This window comes from Physella acuta, unplaced genomic scaffold, assembly GCF_028476545.2.
Source record: "Physella acuta isolate Inbredline_101_S28 unplaced genomic scaffold, ASM2847654v3 ptg000757l, whole genome shotgun sequence".
In the NCBI taxonomy this organism is placed as follows: domain Eukaryota; kingdom Metazoa; phylum Mollusca; class Gastropoda; family Physidae; genus Physella; species Physella acuta.
In genome coordinates, this window is record NW_026732275.1 from 97,501 (window position 1) to 120,288 (window position 22,788).

Below are 22,788 nucleotides of genomic sequence, written 5' to 3' on the forward strand. Positions count from 1 at the left end.
CAACGGACAAATCAACTGCCAGCTGAAGTAGAGATTCTCCAGAAATAGATTGGCCATACACTCAGAAAGCCTATATCCAGCATAACAAGACAGGCCCTCACCTGGAATCCACAGGGCAGGAGGAGAGGCAGACCAAGAAAGACCTGGAAACGTGACCTGGAAGAAGACACCAAGAAGATTGGATACACCTGGGGACAGTTGGAGAGACTAGCCCAGGACAGAGACACCTGGAAAGCTCTTGTCAGCAGCCTATGTCCCAGGAGGGGCGACAGGCAAACCTACCCTAACCTAATTTTGGTACTAAAATCCAAACTGATGTCTAGATCACTCAATATTTATTATTTCCAAAATAAACCTTCGTTTTACAGTTTAACGTTTTAATTGACGTAAAGTGCAAAAAAAAATTAAACTAAATGTAATATCCTTTACAGACATTTTAATTTTATCTGAGAAATTATCTGTATATATAATTCTCTTCATGGGGACCATGCGAGACACCACGTAAATGCAGGCCGTTACTCCCCCAGCTCTCTAGGCATATAGCTACCACCCCCACCATTCTGGTGAGCTACGGTTCACCCCGAAAGTTTACAATCGTAGAGCTAGGTCGAATTAGTAAAGGCTATTAGGGGCAGATAATTTAGCTTTTAAACTATTTGAAACTAATGAGAGATAAGAAGTTCTGTTTGATCTTTTCATTGTCGTCCATAAACTGTTGTCACGGATGGCTGCTTTCACTGTGGGGGGGGGTGAATGGAAGAGAAGGTAGTGTCGAATTCACTAACTATGAAGTACTGAAAAGTAGAAAATAAAACAACTAAATAGCGGCGTATGATATGCCGCGGGTCAGCTTGTACTAATTATTTCCCTTGACTGAGATAAATGACTAAAAAAAAAAACATTAAAAAAATTACTTCCTTTTACTTTGTTTTCATGCTGGGAAAGTATTATAGAATTTTCATGCATTGATAAAGTGTAATGTAGTAGTTAAAACAAATGTATTTTTTACGAGCCGACCCGCGGAGTATCATACGCCGCTATTTAGTTGTTTTATTTTCTACTGTTCAGGAATTCATAATTTGTGAATTCGACAGTACCAACGCTGCCACTGAAAATATTTACTTTAACCCTTTAAGCCGCTTCAACATTAGGCATATATGTCCGAAAAGCCGGTTTTCCGGCCTGATGATCTGTCGTCATATTCCTAGCGGCCGGTATACCGTCTAATTAAATATAATTAGCGGAAGACTGACTAAAACTGCGCATATGTCTTTTTAGTGCGGAATTATGATTCTAAAAATAGATTTTAGGAAAAGGGAAAGTGAAAGACCAAAATATCAACAAAAAAGTAGAATGCTGCACTCAGGCAATACAACTACTTATTGATTCTGATGAAGAAGATAATGGCTTATGTTTTAACATAATATAAAGGGTGCATTTTTCTACATGATTCTTTTCTATTTAAAAATTTAAGTATTAAAAAATATGTCTATAGACTATCGACCAATTGCACTGGAAGAGCCAGAAAGTTTAGGGGAGATCACTCCTGATTTATTTAATATATGGTATTATTTCAGTATTATTAATATGTCAGTTGTAATAGCTAATGGCCTTCATCATAAAGAATGAGAATTTTAAGATTACATTGCCAGGAAAAAATACCCTTTAAAACAGAATGGCCATCTGACAAAAATTAACTCGGTGTCGTCAAAATGGCAACTTAATTTAAACATGTCATTTTTTTCTTCTTTTTTATGCCTGTCAGGCTTTGCTGTTAGCTGTCAAAGGTTACATTATGTAATAAATCTTAATTCATTTTCACTATCAAGGAATCAAACATTTGAAAAAATAAGCTTAGAAACTAAAACATTTAAAAACATTAATTGCAATATTCTGATTTGATAATGAGATATAATATGTACATAACAAAGTACAAAAGAAATTATAAAACAGTTACCCGGTTGGCATATTTTAAGGAATTGAGAGATTCATCAAAACTGGATGAAGAAGGACTCACACAACAAATCATCAATGTTTTGGCATTGCCACCAAGCGAGTCCTAGAATGAAAAAATTCAAAATGATACAAAGAGCTTTAAGAAACTGTTTTCTATGTTAATATTTTAAAAACTATATTTACCTTTAACAATCTGGTAATTTTAGATTCCCTATATGGTATATGAGAGGATTTTTTTTTCACATCCCCTAAAGCACTTATCACATTTCCCAGAGACAAAAGGCCAGAGTTAATGTAAATTGATTCTAGAAAAAAAAACAGAAGAATTGTTGAAATAAATTGTGTAGACATTACTAAGTGGGTTAGTATAGATTGAATAGCACTCAAACAGCTGATAAATGGGGAATCTGTAGGATATTTTTTTAAACAATTTTTGTGAATATTTCTAGGTTTTATTTACACAACCAATATTTTGGAAAAACGTCTTAGGGTTTTAAAATCAGAATTCAAAAAGACATCCGATGTGAAAGTACCTTTAAATCTGTCTCCAATATTTCCTGTTTTGTGTGCACGTTCTGATCCAGCTAAGTCAACAAAATGAAATTTCCCACTCATATAATGGTTGATGTCTGCAGAGAGATGAGTAGAAATAATGAATATTCTGTTAATTAAAATAAAAACAAGTGACAATTATACAATTACAGAATAATCACCTTCATTTTCCAGAACATCTAGCTCAGTTAGCTGCTTAAATTTAGTACTTTTCAGTGGATCTGTTTCATACCATTTTTGACCTAATAAATATTAGACATTTAGATACATATTAAGTGTAGTTTACAGCACACTTTTTAATTAACACTCATTAGGAAAGATTTTGTAATAAACAAAAGCCAACAATTTGTTTATCTTTAACAAGCATCTTTGTAAGATTTGTTACAATAGTAATCTTGGCCCAACTCCCAAATATATATATAAAAGAAAGTATGTGTGTCTGTGCTTTATGCATTACAACACCTTTCATCCGAAGATGGGGAGGTTTCTGCAGAGAAAAAAAATTTCGGGCTGAAAAGACTCAGTTCCTTGCTAAGCAAAACTCATGAGTTATAATAGATACCTGACTCACATCAGGAATATTTAAGTGCTGAGGATACAGAAACAGTTGAGCTGTCCTTCATGAGTAATGTTTATATATTTGCACCCAAGAAAAAATTTAAACTAACCAATGACTACTGTAAATACAGAGTGGGATCTGCTGGACTGTTCATTCATTTGTGTTGAGCCAGTGTGTCTTGCTGATGAGCCAGACTCCAGTAGAGACATTACTTCATCAAGGTTTTCACATTCCACTTCTCTTGCTCCAACGATTACTAGTTCATAGTGAATTTTAAGTGACAAATTCATTGATTATTAGGATTTAGTCTCTATTGAGTTTTAGTTTTAGCTAAAACTGTGTAATGTTAATTATGGAATTTCCCTAAACTAGTCATGCTAGTGCAATTTTTCTCAATTCAATTGGGGAAAAAATAATAAAAAAATAACACTTTTAAATATATTAAAATAGACAAAAAGGGTTATATTTTAATTCAGCACATTTGAAGTGAAGCAGAAGTAAAAAGTAGTGTTTTAAAATATTTATTTAAAAGATAATACATTACTAAAAAATAAAAATAATACTTAACATTCATTGAAGCTATAAAAATAATTTACTGAAAAAATACATACCTGTGTTCCCTTTACTATCTTCTCTAACATGTAAGTCTTTAGATGAGGTATCTAAAGACAATAAGTCCCTTAATTCTTCCATGTATATTTCAATGTAAGATACATTCACTGTGAATGTAATTTTCTCTGTTTTCTTTAAAAAAAAAATATTCATGCAAAACATTAGATAATTGAAAAATGATATTAAAAACTTGTATGAAAAGAACTATGAGTAAAGCATGCAAAAATCGTTGTCTAATAGATTTTTACTAATTGATTAGGATAAAACTGGAGGAAATGTAATTAAAAAATTATTACACAAAGCTGAAAACCCATTTAAAAAAAAACATTATACCTCCATAATCTTGAACATGTGAGTTAAGGCTCGAGGAATTATTCCATATTCTTCTTCTGTTAAAGTTGTTATATCCCCACCTCCAATAGTATATGTTTTTCCAGAACCCTAAACAACAGTGAAAGAAAATCAGATAGTTTTAAAATGTAAATATTACACTAACTGCCAGAAAACATTGGAAAGCATTATTCTGCAAACCTTTTTTTTGTAATTTTTGAGTTATGTGTTTTGCTCAATTCTAAATGTTTCACAAGAAAAATTTTGTGAAAATTTTAAAAATTATCAAAAAAGTGTCAACATTTAGGTAAATAAGAATGCCCAGTAGCTGAATTATTTTCATAAGAACTGTAAATTTAGGGTAGGGACAACAAACCATTAGTCAATACCTTTTTCAAATTTTAATTTACGACAAGTATTAGTAGCTTGATTAATTTGTTTAAGAGATATAAGATAGAGATAATTATTTCAATAAGCAATTACTATTATTGTTATAAACATGTAAACTAATAGACTTTATATTTGTAATAATGCCTTTATTTAGAAAGTTAACATTATGCTGTTCATCAAAACCTCACAAATTGACTTTTTCTTTTTTAATAACTGTTTATTTATGAATAGAGAAACTATTCTTTATACAATACTTTAATAATTATTACATGCAATAAATCAAAATAGTTCACACATAAAATATTAACTGACCCTTTTTAAAAACAATTGTTTTTAAATTTTTTTTATCTCAAACTTGCATTCATACAAATGACCTTAGGTTCATAAATGAGAGTGTATGTTATGAAAACTAACCGTTTGTCCATAGGCAAATACAGTAGCATTGTAGCCATCAAAAATGCTGTGAACTAGATTCTCAACACACATACCATACACTTCCTGTGTTTTGAAATATTTTAAAACATAAAAAAGTTTAAAATGTTTACATGTCTATATGACCTGTATAATGTGAAGTGTAACTAATAAATTAAAAAAATAATTATCCAGCTCAAAAACTTTACCTACCTGCTGACTACAATTAAACAAAACATGATCAAATGTAAATGATTTATCTGTGCCCACAACTACTTGATTAGGAGTGGAACCTATTCTAATACAAGCTTGTTCTCCACCTAGTCTCTCCTTGGGTAGTAAAGGGCGAACCTGCATAACAAGTTTTAAAAAAATCATTTTATCAATCTTAAAAGTTAACAGCTTTATTTTTTTAAACTTCTATTTTTTTTAAATTCTTCAATCAGCAAAGCTACAGCAGGATAACAATATATAATACTATATTGATCTTTTCAGGTTAATGAGCCAGTTACTGATATGAAAAAAATCTATTGTAAAATACATGACATTTTTTGCACAACATTTTACTTATCACAGTGGGGGAAAATTTCTATAATAAGAGGTCATCCCTTTATCATCTTTTCCTTTTGTGCCCAAGACACACGAGGTTGTCACAGAAAGCTCTTTTCCAAATTTGTCAGTTATTTTTCTATGCACCACCATGTTTTTTGCAATTTGTTGTTGTTTTTTAAAAGTAAAATAACCAATGCATGAAAACTTCAGAAAACAATGAAGAAAATGTATTTTCTTGGTATTTAGCTAAATAGAGCTTAAGATGCAGGCAGAGGTGTTTGGTGAAGATAGGCAGAGGAGTAGCACTTATGCACTCACAATACTGTTGATGACAAACTCTTTTATCTATATATATATATATTTCTCTTCATGGGGACCATACAAGACACCACGCAGCTTAGCTGTTGCTTTCTAGGCATAACGCTACCAACCCCCATCCCCACCTGTCAGGTGAGCTGTGGTTCACCCCGAATGTGAAATTTTACAATAGAAGTGACGGCTATTAGAGGCAGATAAATTATTTTTAAACAATTTGAAACTAAGGGGAGGTAATTATAATTTATGCTTGATCTTTTCATTGTTGTCTTTAAACTGCTTTAACGAGGGGGGGGGGGGGGGGGGGAGGGGGAGGATAATTGTCCTTAACAAGCTACTGATAGTGTTTTAAAGCAAAATATTTTCAGTCGCAGCATTGGTTGAGTTGAATTTTCAAAAAATATGAATTACTGAAAAGTAGAATCTATATATATAATTCTCTCTTCATTGGAACCATGCGAGACGCCAAGGCGTAAGTTCGACATACTTTATCACTACCACCCCAAGCAGTCTGGTGAGCTGTTTACAATTGTAGTGACGGCTATTAGGGGCAGAGAATTTAGTAGTTTTTAAAGGATTTGAAACTAAGGGGAGTTAATAACATGTTATGTATGCTCTTTTCATTGTCGGCTGTAAACTGTCGTCACAGACGGCTGCTTTTACTGTTATAAACCATGTATTTATCTTATCTGTTGCCTTCTTGCTAAGCATGTACATTGTCAGTTTTCTGCAATATAACTTAAAATTTCTGACATCCCACAGGAATTGTCAAAATGTCACTAATAAAGTCAATTTTATAATTAAAAATTGTTTTGAAAAAGGATGAACGGAGGGAAGTAAAAAGGGGTATTTTGTGTGTGATCTTTATATTTCATGTCAAACTCAAAATAAATGTTCACCAGTATGTTGCTTTACATCCATCAAACTGCCAAAGGTACAAGTGAATAAACAAGCTTGAAAGAGGTATAAACTTAATTTGGTTGAACTACTCAACAAGCTGGTTCCCAGAAAGATGCACAACGGAAATGAGCAATGAAAAAAAAGAGCAAAAAATGCACAACGTGTGCACACAGGGTTTATATTGCATGGGGTTTATTTCCAGGGGGTTTATATCGCGGGGGGTTTTGTCCAGGGGGTTTATATCGCGGGGGGTTTTTGTCCAGGGGGTTTATGTCGCGGGGGGTTTTTGTCCGGGGGGTTTATGTCGCGGGGGGTTTTTGTCCAGGGGTTTATGTCGGGGGGTTTATGTCCAGGGGGTTTTTGACCGGGAGCCGTCTGTGATGCAATTCTTAGGAGAAAAAAAGGTGTTTGTTCTGCTACAGTCACACACCTGCAAGACTCGTAATTTTGACCTAGGTAGAGTGCCGGATTGACTTATAAAGTTAACAAACTCTCCCTAGGTGCTCTTAATTTCTTAGTCGTCCCCCGTCCCATCTCTCCCCCCCCCCTTTAGAGAAAGAGAGAGAGAGAGATGGGTGGACTGATGGACGCACAGATAGACAGGCAACTTCAGCCAATGGCATCTATGTATGGATGATCGGAAAAATATTAGCAATTTATGTTTCTATGCATTTTAGAAAGAGCGGTGGCATTTGTTTGTTTTTTTTTTAATTAAAATATACAAGAATGAGATGAAATATATATATGGTTATTTTCTGCATTCATATTTTTCTTACTTAAGCATTTTTCTGTGTGTGCACTTTTCTGGGTGAGCACTTTTCTGTTTGCTCATTTTTCTCTTTGCTCATTTTTCTGTGTGCGCATCTTTCTGGTCACCACTTAAAACATTGTATAATATTATTTGCTAGCTATTTTTCTACACAGTACATACCCTTACTGCAACTTTAACATTGACTTCTTGCATAATTTTCACTGCAAATAAAAAAAAGGAATTATTAGAAATTCTTCTTATGACAACAGTTATTCTGTTAGGCTGTTGGCCATTTTGGAACACTATGCATAGGTAATGTAAAAATATTTTTTACTCAACTTACTGCTGACAGCTGACTACAAAATTGTAATGCGTACTAGCCATACTGCTCAGGTTTAAAAAAAATCATTTGAGAATTTGAATGATAAAGTAATAGCGATCAGCTGTTATTTCGAGTGCTTAAGTTTAAACCGTTATTTCATTAAAAAAATGATTATATTATATTCAAATACTTATTATTTGCAAGTAATTAAACTAAAGAGGCTCCCTTGATTTTAACTCAAAAATTATATTACATTATTATGTTGAAATTAATATGATTTTTTGTTGTTGCTAAAATAGTATAAAATCGATTGAAAAATTATTAAATTTAGAAAGTTACCCTCCCTTGTACATTAATGGAATGATGTAGTCTTTGTTTACTTTCTTCATAAAAAATTGCTGTTAATATAAGAAAATATAACAGATCTAGTCAGATCTACCGGCCCCCTGGGTTTTTTTTAGATAGGCAGAACATTTTTTTTGTTACACTGCAGGGATTTCTATGACCTCTTGGAGTGACATAAGGGGTCTTTTTAACTATACTTCTCTTGGGGGAGCTACCATCTCCTACCGAGCGCGTCCCCAGGTGGCAGATAGGGGAGAGGCCCTTAGATATGAGGGTTAGCTGTGAATACCAAATAAACAGCCGTGGACCAACTGGTTTGTGGTCATGGAGGATGAGGTGGGATATCCATTGGTTAGGATATCTAATAAAAAACATCTCATAAATCCAAGGAAATGACTTCAATGGCGAGCATGGGGCGCTATAACTCCAAACCCGGGCAGATGGGGCTCGTTAGCTGGGGACAGCAACCCATCTAGGAGAGACAACTCCAAAATCAAACAGCTACTGCCTTGTAGTTTGTTCTTGGGTGATCAAAGGCTATGGAAGCAAATCCAGAAAGAAAAGCAGGCTGAAGTCGGAGTCAACGGGCCATCTAGTATGGCGCATAACATGCTGGCACGCACTGCTTAATTTTATGATGGAGGAAAGAAATAGGACTAACAGAAGTGGCGTCCTGCCTGTGGAATCCCGCCGCGCAGGTAGGGGGCCGGGCTCTCCGCCTCGAAGGAGCCCACAAAAGCGAGCTGGTGGTTCCTCTATTCTTGCCTGGCCAGCCAGGGGCAAGGATCAGAAGGTAAATTCTACTGGCCAAAATAGTGAGAAAAACAACAAATTACTTGTTATCCTGCAGTGGAATGCAGAGGGAGTTCACAAAAAAAAGGAAGCCTTAAAAATATTCCTACATGAAAATAAAGTAGACGTTGCTTGTATTCAAGAAACTCACCTCAACAGCAATCTTCGCTTCTCTATTAGAGGATACACCTGCATAAGGCAGGACAGGGAAAACAGACCTAAAGGAGGTATCCTCATTCTCATAAAAAATGACATTCCAACAACAGATATCGTTATACCAAACTCAACAGCATCTGAGATAATGGGCACCAAACTCATACTTGCAGAAGGTAACCTAAATATCTTCAATTGCTACTGTCCACCTGATAAGGACCTGGAACTGGACCGCATCTCCCTGCCAAACAGCGAAGAGTGCCTGGTTGTGGGAGACATGAACAGCCACTCCCAGAGCTGGGGTTACCCTGACCTCAATGTTAAAGGAGAGGAAATTGAAGAATGGCAAGCAGAAAATAGGCTCATCCTTCTAAATAAACCTGATGACAAACCAACTTTTTACTCAAGGCCTTGGTTAACCACGTCTACCCCCGACCTAGCTTTTGCTACTAATGGCATATCCAAAAAATGCAAAAGAGAAGTTGCAGATCAACTAGCCACTAGCGACCACCGACCAATCCTGATCCAGATAGAAACATCAAACAGGCCAATTGAAGCCTACCCCTGCCCTAGATGGAACTACAAAAAAGCTAATTGGGAGCTCTTCTCTTCCCTCACAGACTCCTACACAAGACCAATCAACTGTAAAACCAAACAGGTGAACAAGTCATACACAGCCTTCTCAAAAGCAGTTCTGTTAGCAGCCAAAAAATCTATTCCAAGGGGAGCAAGGAAAAATTATATCCCAAACTGGACTCCAGACCTCCAGATACTCCATGACGAGACAATTGATGCTAGAAACATTGTTGAAGAAGATCCCACTGTAGAAAATAACATAAAATTAAAATCAGCAAACGCAGATTTTAGAAAAAAGTATCTAACTGCATTGAGGAAAAGCTGCCAAGAAAAAACAGAACACCTCAATGTAGATAGAGATGGTCATAAACTATGGAGTATTGCAAAAAGGCTAAACCAAGAAGAAAACAGAGCTACTCCCATAGTCATCGACATTGAAAACACGATCAAAACAGAAAAGGATGCAGCAAAAGAATTTATAACCCACTTCAGCAAAGTGGGACAAATAAATATCAGCCACCAAAGAGTAGAAGAGGTTAAAAATCAAACTGAAGTTAAAGAAAAACTACAGAAAGTCTCTCCCCCCTCCTCCACTGGAATGGTAGCTCGAATTAGCAAGAAGGAGCTCGGAGAAGCAATGAAGCTCCTCAAACTTAAGCAAGCTCCAGGCCCTGACAAAATCTCAAATGATATGCTCATGCACCTGGGCCCCAATGCTAAGAAAAAACTGCTCCAAATATTTAATGCAAGCTGGAAATCTGGGAAAATCCCAAATATTTGGAAAAAAGCAATCATGATACCTGTTCTAAAAATAGGAAAACCCAGGAACAAAGTCGATAGCTATCGCCCAATAAGTTTAACAAGCTGCGTTTGTAAACTGATGGAAAGAGTAGTAAACAACAGACTGACCTGGTTTCTAGAATCGAACAATCTACTAGCAGACGAACAGGCAGGCTTCAGGAAGTGCAGATCTACTGAAGACCAAATCACCTTCATTTCTCAGGAAATAGAAGATGGCTTTCAAGAAAAAAAACCAACCTCAATAGTGTGGGTCGACTTTGAAAAAGCCTTTGACAAGGTTTGGGAGCAAGGCTTAATTCTAAAGCTAATTAACCATCAAGTATCTCATAACATGCTAAACTGGATAAAAGGTTACCTAAGCAACCGAAAAGCATCAGTCTCCATGCAAGGAAAAAGAAGTCACACAGTAACTATAAAAAATGGAGTCCCTCAAGGAGGAGTCTTGTCTCCTACTCTCTTCCTCATGACTTAAATGAAAACATCCCAAGGAGAGTAAAAAGAAGCATGTTTGCAGACGACCTTTCACTAATCAGCACAGAGGAATATATTGGTACCTCAAAATTTTGTCTTCAAGAAACACTTGACAAGCTCGGCAAATGGACCAAAAACTGGGGCTTATCCATCAATACCAAGAAAACAACTTATTCAATCTTCACCTTATCAACTAAACATCAAAAAATGAAACTTACCCTAGAAAACCAAGAGCTAGAAAAAAATGACCACCCCAAATACCTAGGAGTCACTTTTGACACTCGACTTACCTGGAGAAAACAAATAGAAAACACACAAAGTAATGGGATCAAAAGACTTAATCTAATGAGGAAACTGGCAGGAACAGACTGGGGAGCAAATCACCACATCCTGAAAAAACCCTACACCAGCTATATGAGACCTACGTTAGAATATGGTGCTTCGGCTTGGGGCTCAGCAGCAAAAACAAATATTAGCAAAATTGACAAAGTTCAGAACATTGATTTGAGAATAATGACAGGAGCCATGAAAACAACACCCATAAAAGCTATGGAGGAAATAGCCGCTCTTAGCTCAATAGAAGAAAGAAGAGAATCAAAAATCCTCACTCAATACACAAAGCTAGAGGCACTGGAAAACCATAACCTAAAACAAAAACTCCAGAAACCCAGTCCATCAACCAGACTACAAAGAACAAGTTTCATCAAAGAAGCAAAGAATCTGAAAAAGAAATATGAAATCGAAAATATCATTCCTGAAGCAATAAAAACTCAAAACCTCTCCCCGCCTTGGATCTCCCACTGTCACTTAACCATTATTGACTCAATAGACACCATAGGAAAAAAATCTGACTATGATCTAGAAGAACTTAAGAAAATAACAAATAAACACATCAAGGATCAGTACCCCAGCAATACCTGGATTAGAGTTTTCACAGATGGCTCAGCTGAAGATGCCACAAAAAATGGCGGGGCTGGCATCCTTATTGAATGGCCAAGCGGAGAAAGCCTGGAGAAGGCAATAGCCACAGGCAGCCTGTCCGACAATTTTAGGGCAGAAAAAGAAGCTTTAAAACACGCAGCAAACCTCCTATCAGAACACCCTGAATCACCGAATAGTCAGATTGTATTTCTTACAGATGCCAAATCAGTCCTGCAATCCCTACAAAATCCGGAGTCCTATATTCAAACACTTATGACAGCACTAGAGAGGCTAAAAAATACCTGCAGCAGAACTGTGCTGCAGTGGATCCCGGGCCACTGCCAGATCCAGGGTAACGAGATCGCAGACCAGCTGGCAAAAATTGGGGGAAAGAAACCACAACCGGAAATTTCGCTACACCCAAAAGAAATAAAAAGAACAATAAAAATCAAACAAACGCAAATGTGGTCTGTCACACACCCTCACTACATTAAAGACGATGGCTATTACAATTTAACACGAAAACAACAATACATAATCTTTCGACTTAGAACAGGCCACAACAGACTAAATCAACACATGCACAAAAAACTGAAGGTTGGGTGTAGCGAAATGTGCCCTTGTGGCAAGGCCCCGGAAAACACGGAGCACGTACTCCAGGAATGTAATCTGTATAGCCAGGCAAGAGTCAGACACTGGCCCCAGCCCACCCCACTCAGGGAAAAATTATATGGGACACCTGACAAACTGGAGACCACAGTCCGGTTTGTCCACGAAGTTGGACTTGTTGTCTGAATCCACCATATTCAAAAATTAAGAACGAAGAAGAAGAAGAACTATACTTCTTATAAGGAGAATTTCACTTTGTCACTTAAAGTCTGGCCGACAGCCAGCCATTTATCAAGGAGCATACAAAAAACAAGCCTGATGTAGAGAGGTTAAGTACCTTATAATCTTTTTTAAAATTACACTGTTTTTCACATAAAATACAATGACTAAATAGTAAACTATAGTTAACTATTAACAACTAGCAGCACATACCTGGTGCTTACTGGGCTTGGGAAGTTTGAGAAAATACATATAACCTTAACCCATAGCAGAATCACAACCATAACCATAACTGTATCCTAATCTCAATCCCTATAAATATGTCTAATAATCGCAATAACTACCCACATCCCAATCCCTATTCTAGTCTTTATCTCTATCCCTATCTTAAACCTATCCATTTCCCTATCTCCTACCTGTACATGTAACTATACATATACATATACATATACATATACCTACGCCTACAACTATATCTAATCTTATACCAATACCTAACCCATTCCTGACATATCCTTAAGCTAACCCCACCTGTATCTATCTATAGGGGGTGATATCCTACTGCAGTCATTTGTTCAGGTTATGTACAGGGGGCAAATGACCATGGGAGTTAATAAGTAGGGTCAGGGAGTGGGAAATGACAGAGAGTAAGTAACAGTTTATGATCAATCTTGAGAGACATTTTTATTCCCCAGTCTCTTTCTGCTCGTCACACATCGTCCAAATTGACCTCATCACTTCCAAGAATCTGATGCCAATAATGGACTGCCCCTGGACTCCAACTCCCATTCAAATTATCAGTTGCTCTAACAGAACCCTAACTTAAAACATATTAACTATAAAAATTTAACATAAACTAAAAGTATAATTAATTTAAAACTTAGCCAATGTTTTGACCTACTTTAACAATTAATCCAACACAAATTTCAAATACACCAATCAATAAAATTGTGACAAATTACATTCCAAATTTTTAAAACTCAAATATCTTAACAGCAGTATGATAAATAAAAATTATTTTTTATCATTTTGAAATTTAACAACACCCAATAGTAATCTAAACATATCATCAAACCCTACTTTTAAACTTTCCTTAGCTCTACCATAACAATAAAAAAAAGACTAACTGTTACATATCATAACATTAACCCAATTGAATTAATCAGACTTATCAAAAAAAATGTAATTCTATCGATAGTGACCTCTTATTATATCTTCAACCCAGTATTTTTTTTTATTGCAGAATGATAATTAAATACTAAATAGTTAAATATAGACAGTCTATTAATAAAGCAAATCTTGCTCTCAAACATCGCTGTGTTAATTTCAGGGTAAACTGAAAATATAGCTTATGAAATTATCCTGTAATGTTTGTTTAGTTTTGTAAACATCAGTTACTGTAAACCATAGGTTGTGTTCTTCATATAAAAGTTTTAAAATTGTAAAAATAACTTTATCTAACATTTAGGCCTATCATTTACCGCATTCATTTCTTAATGTAAAATAATCTAATTAAAAAAAGAATTGTGACATAAAATATCGTCAAATTACTTATACCACAAAAATTTTCCCCACAAAACTTCAAAAGACAAAAGCCCTATATATTAATATCAACAAAATCATCCAACAATGAAGAATAGTGAAGATCGAATACGCAATTTTTTGTAAAAATCTATTTTCCTCCTTATATGATTGGGCCTATTTATAGCAAAATTTGGTAATGTATTGTATTAGGTACTTAAAATCGGCTGAAGTTGATATAAAGTTGATATGTGTTTGATTAAACATTTGTAATTATTCATCAATTTTACAGTCTTGTACCTTTTTTAAAACAATGTTATTAAAACTTCTCATCAGATTACAGCAAACTTGTTAACCAAGCAACCATCTTTTTTAAACCTTTGAGCCCTGACCCCCCCCCCCCCCCCCCCCTGCTCCCAAGCCCAAAACAGTTTTCACTTATCTGCTTCTAACTTTGCCTATAACTTTTGAACCGTTTGAACCAAATTTGTTATCCAGACTCAGGATCAAACAACAATGCAGCAAGATTCTGAAATTCTTTTTTTTTTTCACAATGTATGAACATAACAATGTATATAAAACGAACACATAATTATTGTTTTGATAGAACAGAAGAAAGAAATTTACATTTAGTAATTGTTTTGTTATTATTGATACCTGGCCATACTAGTTCATCGCCAGAAGTCCACTTTTGTGTGATAACTTTCAAAACAGTTATCACTGCCGGACCCGATGCAAAGAAAAACTTTGCACCAGTAAACAGTTTTTTTTTTGTTTTGGCAAGTCTTTGTCATTGGCATTAGGATTTGCTCTTTTTGCTCGCTTGTAATTTCCAAACAGACCACACATCTGTTGTTGCTTGTTGCTCCTGGTGGTCTCTCAGGTAAGTGCACTGGGATATTACCTTCATTGGTCAATCTTTCATCTGATGAAGTTCTCCTTCCAACTAATTCATGGCAGAGTTTGTCAATAAACATATGGAAAGATTTTTTCCAGGTGGATTCTGTGGTTTGTACACTTTTCAATTATGTAAGCATGGTAGGCACTCCACATAAAAAAACTTTACCATCAAACGCCATGGCCATTATAAAGGCACCTTGATTTTTGTAGCTTGGTCATTTGATCGTTTTTGTCAGTCCCTCCCATGTAAGCATTATATGCTTTTACTGCAGTTGGACATGATATTGGAATTCTTTTCCCTTCTTTTTTTGTGACAACGCAGCACAGTTACCTCTGTATCTTTGATATACTTTGTACATACAAAGTAAATTGGCTTCTTATCACCCCACACAATAGCTGTCGTTTGCAATTGAACAACATGTTATGAGTCCTACGATCCATTTTCTTTGTTACAAGTTCCTTTGGAAACTGTTTACTGTTTGTCACTGCTGTACCAAACAATCTTGTACCTTGTATATCAAATAAGCACTCAGCTAAATTGACAGATGTATAGAATCGATCGGTAAATATGCAGTGATTGCGTCCTTGAAATGATTCACATCTTATGAAATGCAAACAGTTTCACTTTTCCCAAAATCTATTTTTAGAATCATAATCCCGCACTAAAAAGATATATACGCAGTTTTATTCAGTCCGCCGCTAATTATATTTAATTAGACGTTATACCAGCCCCGAGGACCATGACACTAGATCGGGCAGGAAAACCAGCTTTTTGGACATATATGCCTGATCTTGAAGCTGGTTTTCCGGTTTGTCAGGCTCAAAGGGTTAGGATTAGTTTTTGGGAAATTATAGTTTGAAATTTAAGGGAAAGCACTCAAATTTACAGAAGGCCACTGTTTATATGTCAAATATTATATAGGCCTAAACTGAATGATAAACCAAAATCAATTAACTTTAAACAGCAGTGTTTGCAAGCCAGTTTTGCTATATAAACAGCTGCCATCTGTAAGTTAGAGTTGTTTCCCCTGAATCTCAAACTATAATTTTACCAACAAAAAAAAACTTAAACTTAGCTGGGGACAGCCACTCTTCTAGGAGAGACAACTCCTAAATTAAACTACTGCTGCCTTGTAGTTTGTTCTTGGTTGGACAAAGGCTATGGAAGCAAATCCAAAAAGAAAAGCAGGCTGAAATCGGAGTCAATGGCCTCAATGGCGCAAAACCAGTTGACACGTAACGCTTAATTGTGTTAAAGGCGTGGTCGAGTCGGCAAAAAAGCTCATGGTTGATAAATTCGAAAAAAAAAAAAGTTTCGAGTTCAAACGCACTGGCAGATAAATCTGGATCCCCTTCAACACTAATAATTAAGAACGAAGAAGAAGAAGAAGAATCAAAATTTAAGTTTTGTTTTTTTATTGAAGAGATATAGTCATGTCTAGATGATTCTCTGAAAATATTAATTGAGCTGCTTCCCTTTGGTTTTTTTTTTAAATATACTCTGGTGACAGCTTCTGGCGAATACATTTTAAAATAACGGAGATGCGGTTCTGGGCGGTAGTGAAACTGGTGACTCCCCGTCAACCGTCTAAAAATAGCATCGTTTTAGCAAAAAATATTATCATGGCCAAGATTCCTTGACTATTTTTATTTTCTTCTGAGTGTTAATAAATGAAATTAAACGAACTTAATCAAAGTAAACATCAGGGGTCGGCGTGGTCGAGTCTGTAAAGCTCATGGTTGCTAAACCGAAAAGTCTCGAGTTCGAACCCTCGGGCAGATGAGGCTCGTTAGCTGGGGACAGCCACTCTTCTAGGAGAGACAACTCCAAAATTAAACAACTGCTGCCTTGCAGATTGTTCTTGGTTGGACAAAGGCTCTGGAGGAGAGGGTAGGAAATAGTATTATAATAGGCTTTACTAAGTTTACGCAGACTCATCAACGATAAAAAAAAGCCAGAAAAATACATTTTAGGTCCATCGGAAAGGAATTAAAAAGAAATTCGATGTATGCACGGTTTTCAAGGTTTACCTATAAAATTCAAGGGTTTTTGCTCATTTTTGGGGAAATTCAAGGGTTTTTCAAGGCCTTGAGATGTTTTTTTTAACAAAGTGTCTACTCAGAATAAGATTTTTCGGCAAAAGATAGTTCTGCGCATGTGCAGTGACCTATGGCTAGGGTTAGAATGAGGGTTAGGGGTAGGATTAGGGATAGGATTAGGGCTAGGGTTAGGGATAGGATTAGGGCTAGGGTTAGGATTAGGGATAGGGTTAAGGATAGGATTAGGGTTGGTATTAGGGTTCTGCGGTTGTAAACACACGCATGCGCAGTGCCATCGAAAACATCGCCGTTAAGTCGTAGTTTCTCTCCATTGCGCATGCGTATCTTATTCCCACTAGAATCGGCCTTTTTTTAATTCAAGGGTTTTTCAAGGATTTAAGGTCCGCTACGGACCCTGTCATAATGACTTTAACCAGAAAGTTAATAGATCTAGGCCTATAATCTATATGCTAATTTAACTTAGTTTACCATTGTCCTAGCTATATTTAATTAGTAATATTATTAATATTAGGCCTACTGTTAACTCACTGTTAGGGCCTACTGATAACTTTTTAAGGTAATCTATCGTTTTGGGTACGTAAAATCGCCCGCGGCTATTTATGTACGAAAACGTTACCTCATTGTCAAGGCTTTAATAGAAGTATATTGTCGTACTTTTGTGTCAAATATTATAGATAAATGAATAATAAACCTAAATCAATGGCTAAATATATGGATATAGGCCAGAAATTAACTTTAAACAGCAGTGTCTGAGAGCAAGATTTGCTATGTAAACAGCAGCCATTTGTAAAATAGAGTGGCTTCCCCCTGAATCTGGCGCTAAAAGCTTATAAAAATTAAACTTAGACAAGATGGCTGCTATAGTAAATGAGCATGGTTGCATCTGTTGGAAACATCGCTAGTCTTCATTTATTACGGGAAAGTTTTAATTCAATTGTTTAAAAACAGGTACATAAATGAATCAAGGAAACATTTTTGAATTTTTTAAAACATAAATCCTCCCCAAAATGTGAAATAATTATTAAAATTTAAGGAGTCACCTGTTTTTCACATTACAAATCGCGGGCGATTTTACGTACCCAAAACGATAGATTACCCTTTATATATTTTTTAATTGTCATCAAAATGCCTAATATAGAATCTGTCTAGATCTAGAATATAGATTTCTGGATACCTGTAGTTAACTGTAGACTTTAAAAAAGAATGATGTAGATCTAGATCTATAGTGGTAGATCTAGAATCTAGTCTAGTAAGTCTAGTAGGTCTAGATCTAGTTATTGTAGTTAATAACACTAGGTATGCCGGATGTTCTGGATCTGTCAACAATAATATGTGGTCTGTTTAAATAACGAAATATTTAATAGCTAGACAACGAGCAGAAGTACTTTTTAGAAGACAACATCCTCACTATACTTCAGCTTCCTACACACTTTATATTTATTTGCTATCTTGTTTTAGTTTATCACTATGATAATGATAAGAGAGCACATGATACTTCATTACACCTAGCTTAACCGCTCATAATACTTCAATCAAGTATCGGGATTTGACCCTTTACATCACATAAGATGCTAGGAAGTGTGTCATTCACTAATCGGTAAAGAAAGACACTTTGTCATTGTCAAGCTTGAAGAATCTGGTTTTTTTTTCTCATAGAACGGGTTACTTTATTTATGGCGTCCACAATTTATAATTTTTTAGACTCCCCTCCGTCCAGACACGTCTACTTTCCACGAACCTCTCCTCTTCCACCGCCCCCCCCCCCCCTCGAATAGGACCCCCCCACAAACACTTAGTTGACTTCTTAAAATTTATTAATATTGCAATAACATATATTGAGTTCGCATTTAATACTTTTGGTGATGTTTATTATTAAGCATAGAATCTAAATATTAAAAGTAGAATCTAGAGTTGTAGAGAGAGAAAAAATATAAAGTTTTAAACGTCAAAGTAATAAGTATTAATGTATTGTTTATTTCAATACTGTTCCTATTATCAAACAAAGACTCATGCAAAAAATTGACACTTTAAATGTGTGTAAAAAATTATATTCTCTCCTCTGATATGATACAGTGTCGCCCTTGCGAAATTAAAAATGATTTTTTTTACAGAACCCTTCCCTAGAGTTTTATAATGAACTCCCCAAAGTTTCATGCCTATCGGATAAACGGTGTCACTGCAATTCACTTTTATTATGTTTATATACTGTATATAGAGAAAAATCGCACCCTCCCGTGGCGCCGCTCTTGCGAAATTAAAAATGATTTTTTACAGAACCCTTCCCTAGAGTTTTATAATGAACACCCCCAAAGTTTCATGCCTATCGGATGAACGGTGTCACTGCAATTCACTTTTATTATTTTTATATACTGTATATAGAGAAAAATCGGACCCTCACGTGGCGCCGCCCTTGTGAAATTAAAAATTATTTTTTTACAGAACTCTTCCCTAGAGTGGTATAATGAACTCCCCAAAGTCTCATGGCTATCGGATGAACGATATCAAACCAAAATTGACTTTTTATTTTTATATACGGTATATAGAGAAAAAACAAATTGCGCCCTGCCGGGGCGCCACCCCTGCAAATTTGAAAAAAAAATTCCGCAGAAACCTCCCCAGGAATATTCACAACAATTTCCCAAAGTTTCACGGCAATGTGATGAGAGGTGTAGTAATGCATAAAAGAAACACAGACAGACACACAAACATACATTGCTTTTTATATATATAGATAGATAGACTAGCGTACCCGTCCCCGCGCGTTGCCGCGGGGATAGAAGAAGGGTTTTATCCATACGTTACCAATCCTAGACGCGTAACCTTGTTTTCTAAAAGTGAGTTATTTAAATGTAAACAATGCCTGCGCTTGGATCATAAACACCGGGACACGGGTTTACCTACACTACCGCGTGAAAACCTTATGTGTACATTAATCACTCACCGAAATAATCAGGTAGAACACATTTCGGTTACCACCCATGTGTCAGGGACGTAGAGGGGCGCTCTCAGGAGCACCCCCCCTCGATTACACTACCGCATAGGCGCCACTTACGGCGAATGTGAATTTTTTTTCTGATTAAACCTCGTCGGATATATTTTTAGCAACTTCCCTAAGTTTCATGGCGATCATGTGAACATCGTCACTACAATCCACTTTTATTATTTTTATATACCACATGTAGAGAAAAATCGCAAACTCTCGTGGCGCCGCCTTTGCTAAACCCTCCCCTAGAGTGTTCTAATGACCTCATCAAAGTCTCATGCCTATCGGATGAACGGTGTCAAACCAAAATCGACTTTTATTTCTATATACCGTACATAAAGAAAAACTGCTCCCTCCCGTGGCACCGCCCATGCGAAATTAAAAATAATTTTTTTACCCTTCCCTGGAGTGTTCTTATCAAGTCCCTTGAGTTTGATGGCTATCGGATGAACGTTGTGAGACCGCAATCGACTTTTATTTTTATATACAATATATATAGAGAAAACAAATCGCGCCCTGCCGGAGCCTCACCCCTGCGAATATGAAAATGTTTATAGGGCAGAAACCTCACCAGAAATATTCGCAACATCTGCCCAAAGTTTCATGGCGATCGTGTGAACGGTGTCACCGCAATTTACTTTTATTATTTTTATTTACCGCATATAGAGAAAAAACAAATCGCGCCCTGCCGGACGCCACGCTTGCAAATTTGAAAATGTTTTAGCGCAAAAATCTCACCAGTAATATTCTCTACATGTTCTTAAAGTTTCATGGCGATCGTGTGAACGGTGTCAGCGCAATTCACTAATTCACTTTTATTATTTTTATATACCGTATATAGAGAAAAATCGCACCCTCCTGTGGCGCCGCCCTTGCGAAATTAAATATGATTTTTTTTTTTACAGAACCCTTCCCCAGAGTGTCCTAATCATCACCCCAAAGTTTCATGCCTATCGGATGAACGGTGGCACTGCAATTCACTTTTATTATTTTTATATACTGTATATAGAGAAAAATCGCACCCTCCCATGGCCCCGCCCTTGCGAAATTAAAAATTATTTTTTTACAGAACTCTTCCCTAGAGGGTTATAACGGACTCCCCAAAGTTTTTTGCCTATCGGATGAACAGTGTGAAATCAAAATAGACTTTTATTTTTATATACCGTATATAGAGAAAAAACATTCGCGCCCTACCGGGGCGCCACCCCTGCGAATTTGAAATATTTTTTTTCGCAGAAACCTCCCCAGGAATATTCTCAACAACTTCCCGAAGTTTCACGGCAATGTGATAAGAGATGTGGTAATGCATAAAAGACACACAGACACACATACATTGCTTTTTATATATATAGATAGATAGACAGATAGATAGACAGATAGATAGACAGATAGATAGACAGATAGATAGACAGATAGATAGACAGATAGATAGACAGATAGATAGACAGACAGACAGACAGACAGACAGACAGACAGACAGACAGACAGACAGACAGACAGACAGACAGACAGACAGACAGACAGACAGACAGACAGACAGACAGACAGACAGACAGACAGACAGACAGACAGACAGACAGACAGACAGACAGACAGACAGACAGACAGACAGACAGACAGACAGACAGACAGACAGACAGACAGACAGACAGACAGACAGACAGACAGACAGACAGACAGACAGACAGACAGACAGACAGACAGACAGACAGACAGACAGACAGACAGACAGACAGACAGACAGACAGACAGACAGACAGACAGACAGACAGACAGACAGACAGACAGACAGACAGACAGACAGACAGACAGACAGACAGACAGACAGACAGACAGACAGACAGACAGACAGACAGACAGACAGACAGACAGACAGACAGACAGACAGACAGACAGACAGACAGACAGACAGACAGACAGACAGACAGACAGACAGACAGACAGACAGACAGATAGATAGATAGATAGATAGATATAAAGCAAAGTGGTCAAGAGCATCGGGCACTTCCCGGGGTGAACGGAAAAAAAGTCACAGGAAAAAAAACACAGAAAAAAAGTCACAGTTTTTGCTAGGAAAAAAAGTCACAGAAAAAAAGTCACAGTGGAAAAATTTTATCGGAAAAAAAAGTCACAGAAATAAAGTAACAGAAAAAAAGTCACAAAAATCTTTTTAGAAATATTTTTATTAATTTGTTAAGAATTGTAAATTTTGTATGTTTATTGTTGTGGGTTGTATTTTTTGATAGCATAAATTATTTATAGACGTTAAAAACATTATGATTTTACAACAATTGTAAGTAAAAATACTCTAAGATAATTAACACAATAATCTCAACTTTTGTTACGTATTTAGTTAAATACGCGGTAGAAAAGTTAAATATAAAAGAAATTTAGTCACATTTTGCCGTAGGCTATTCTCTGGTCGGCCTCTCCTCAGTAGGCATTGTCCGAACATATTTTGTGTTGTTGACGTTATGCGTCAATGACAGCCTTTGAACCTTGTCGGCTTTCTGTTTTGATCCTAAGTTTTGTTATGTAATGAGCGTGATAAATGTGGGCAGTAAAGGTGGTTGAACTAAACATAACTATTGTTGCCATGAGTTGAGGGCAGCAAGTCAGATGAACTTACCATTTAACGGTAATTTAATATTGGTATTTAAAAAAAAAAACACGATGAAAAACGTGGATTTTGGAGCATTCTATTAAATGCTACTAATCTTAAGTTTAAAATAATTACAATCTACATACTTCATAAAAAATATTTTTAGATGAATTATAAAAATTCC

The 22,788-nt window shown here is 36.1% G+C and overlaps 1 protein-coding gene across 2 annotated transcripts in view; it reads right to left on the minus strand.

The window, feature by feature from the left end:
* The window catches only part of LOC131950367 (kinesin-like protein KIF27), a 66,346-nt gene extending 48,042 nt beyond the window's left edge, over positions 1-18,304 (minus strand). For both annotated transcript variants that reach the window (XM_059312469.1, XM_059312468.1), the window contains exons 1-11: positions 18,194-18,304; positions 7,509-7,549; positions 5,024-5,161; positions 4,814-4,897; positions 4,013-4,120; positions 3,679-3,811; positions 3,177-3,323; positions 2,670-2,750; positions 2,490-2,585; positions 2,140-2,261; positions 1,958-2,059 (exon numbers count right to left, since the gene is read on the minus strand). In XM_059312469.1, the coding sequence (XP_059168452.1) occupies positions 1,958-2,059; positions 2,140-2,261; positions 2,490-2,585; positions 2,670-2,750; positions 3,177-3,323; positions 3,679-3,811; positions 4,013-4,120; positions 4,814-4,897; positions 5,024-5,161; positions 7,509-7,541 (1,044 nt within the window). In that variant the 5' untranslated portion in view covers positions 7,542-7,549; positions 18,194-18,304. The remainder of the gene's footprint in view (positions 1-1,957; positions 2,060-2,139; positions 2,262-2,489; positions 2,586-2,669; positions 2,751-3,176; positions 3,324-3,678; positions 3,812-4,012; positions 4,121-4,813; positions 4,898-5,023; positions 5,162-7,508; positions 7,550-18,193) is intronic.
* Positions 18,305-22,788: the final 4,484 nt, after the last annotated feature.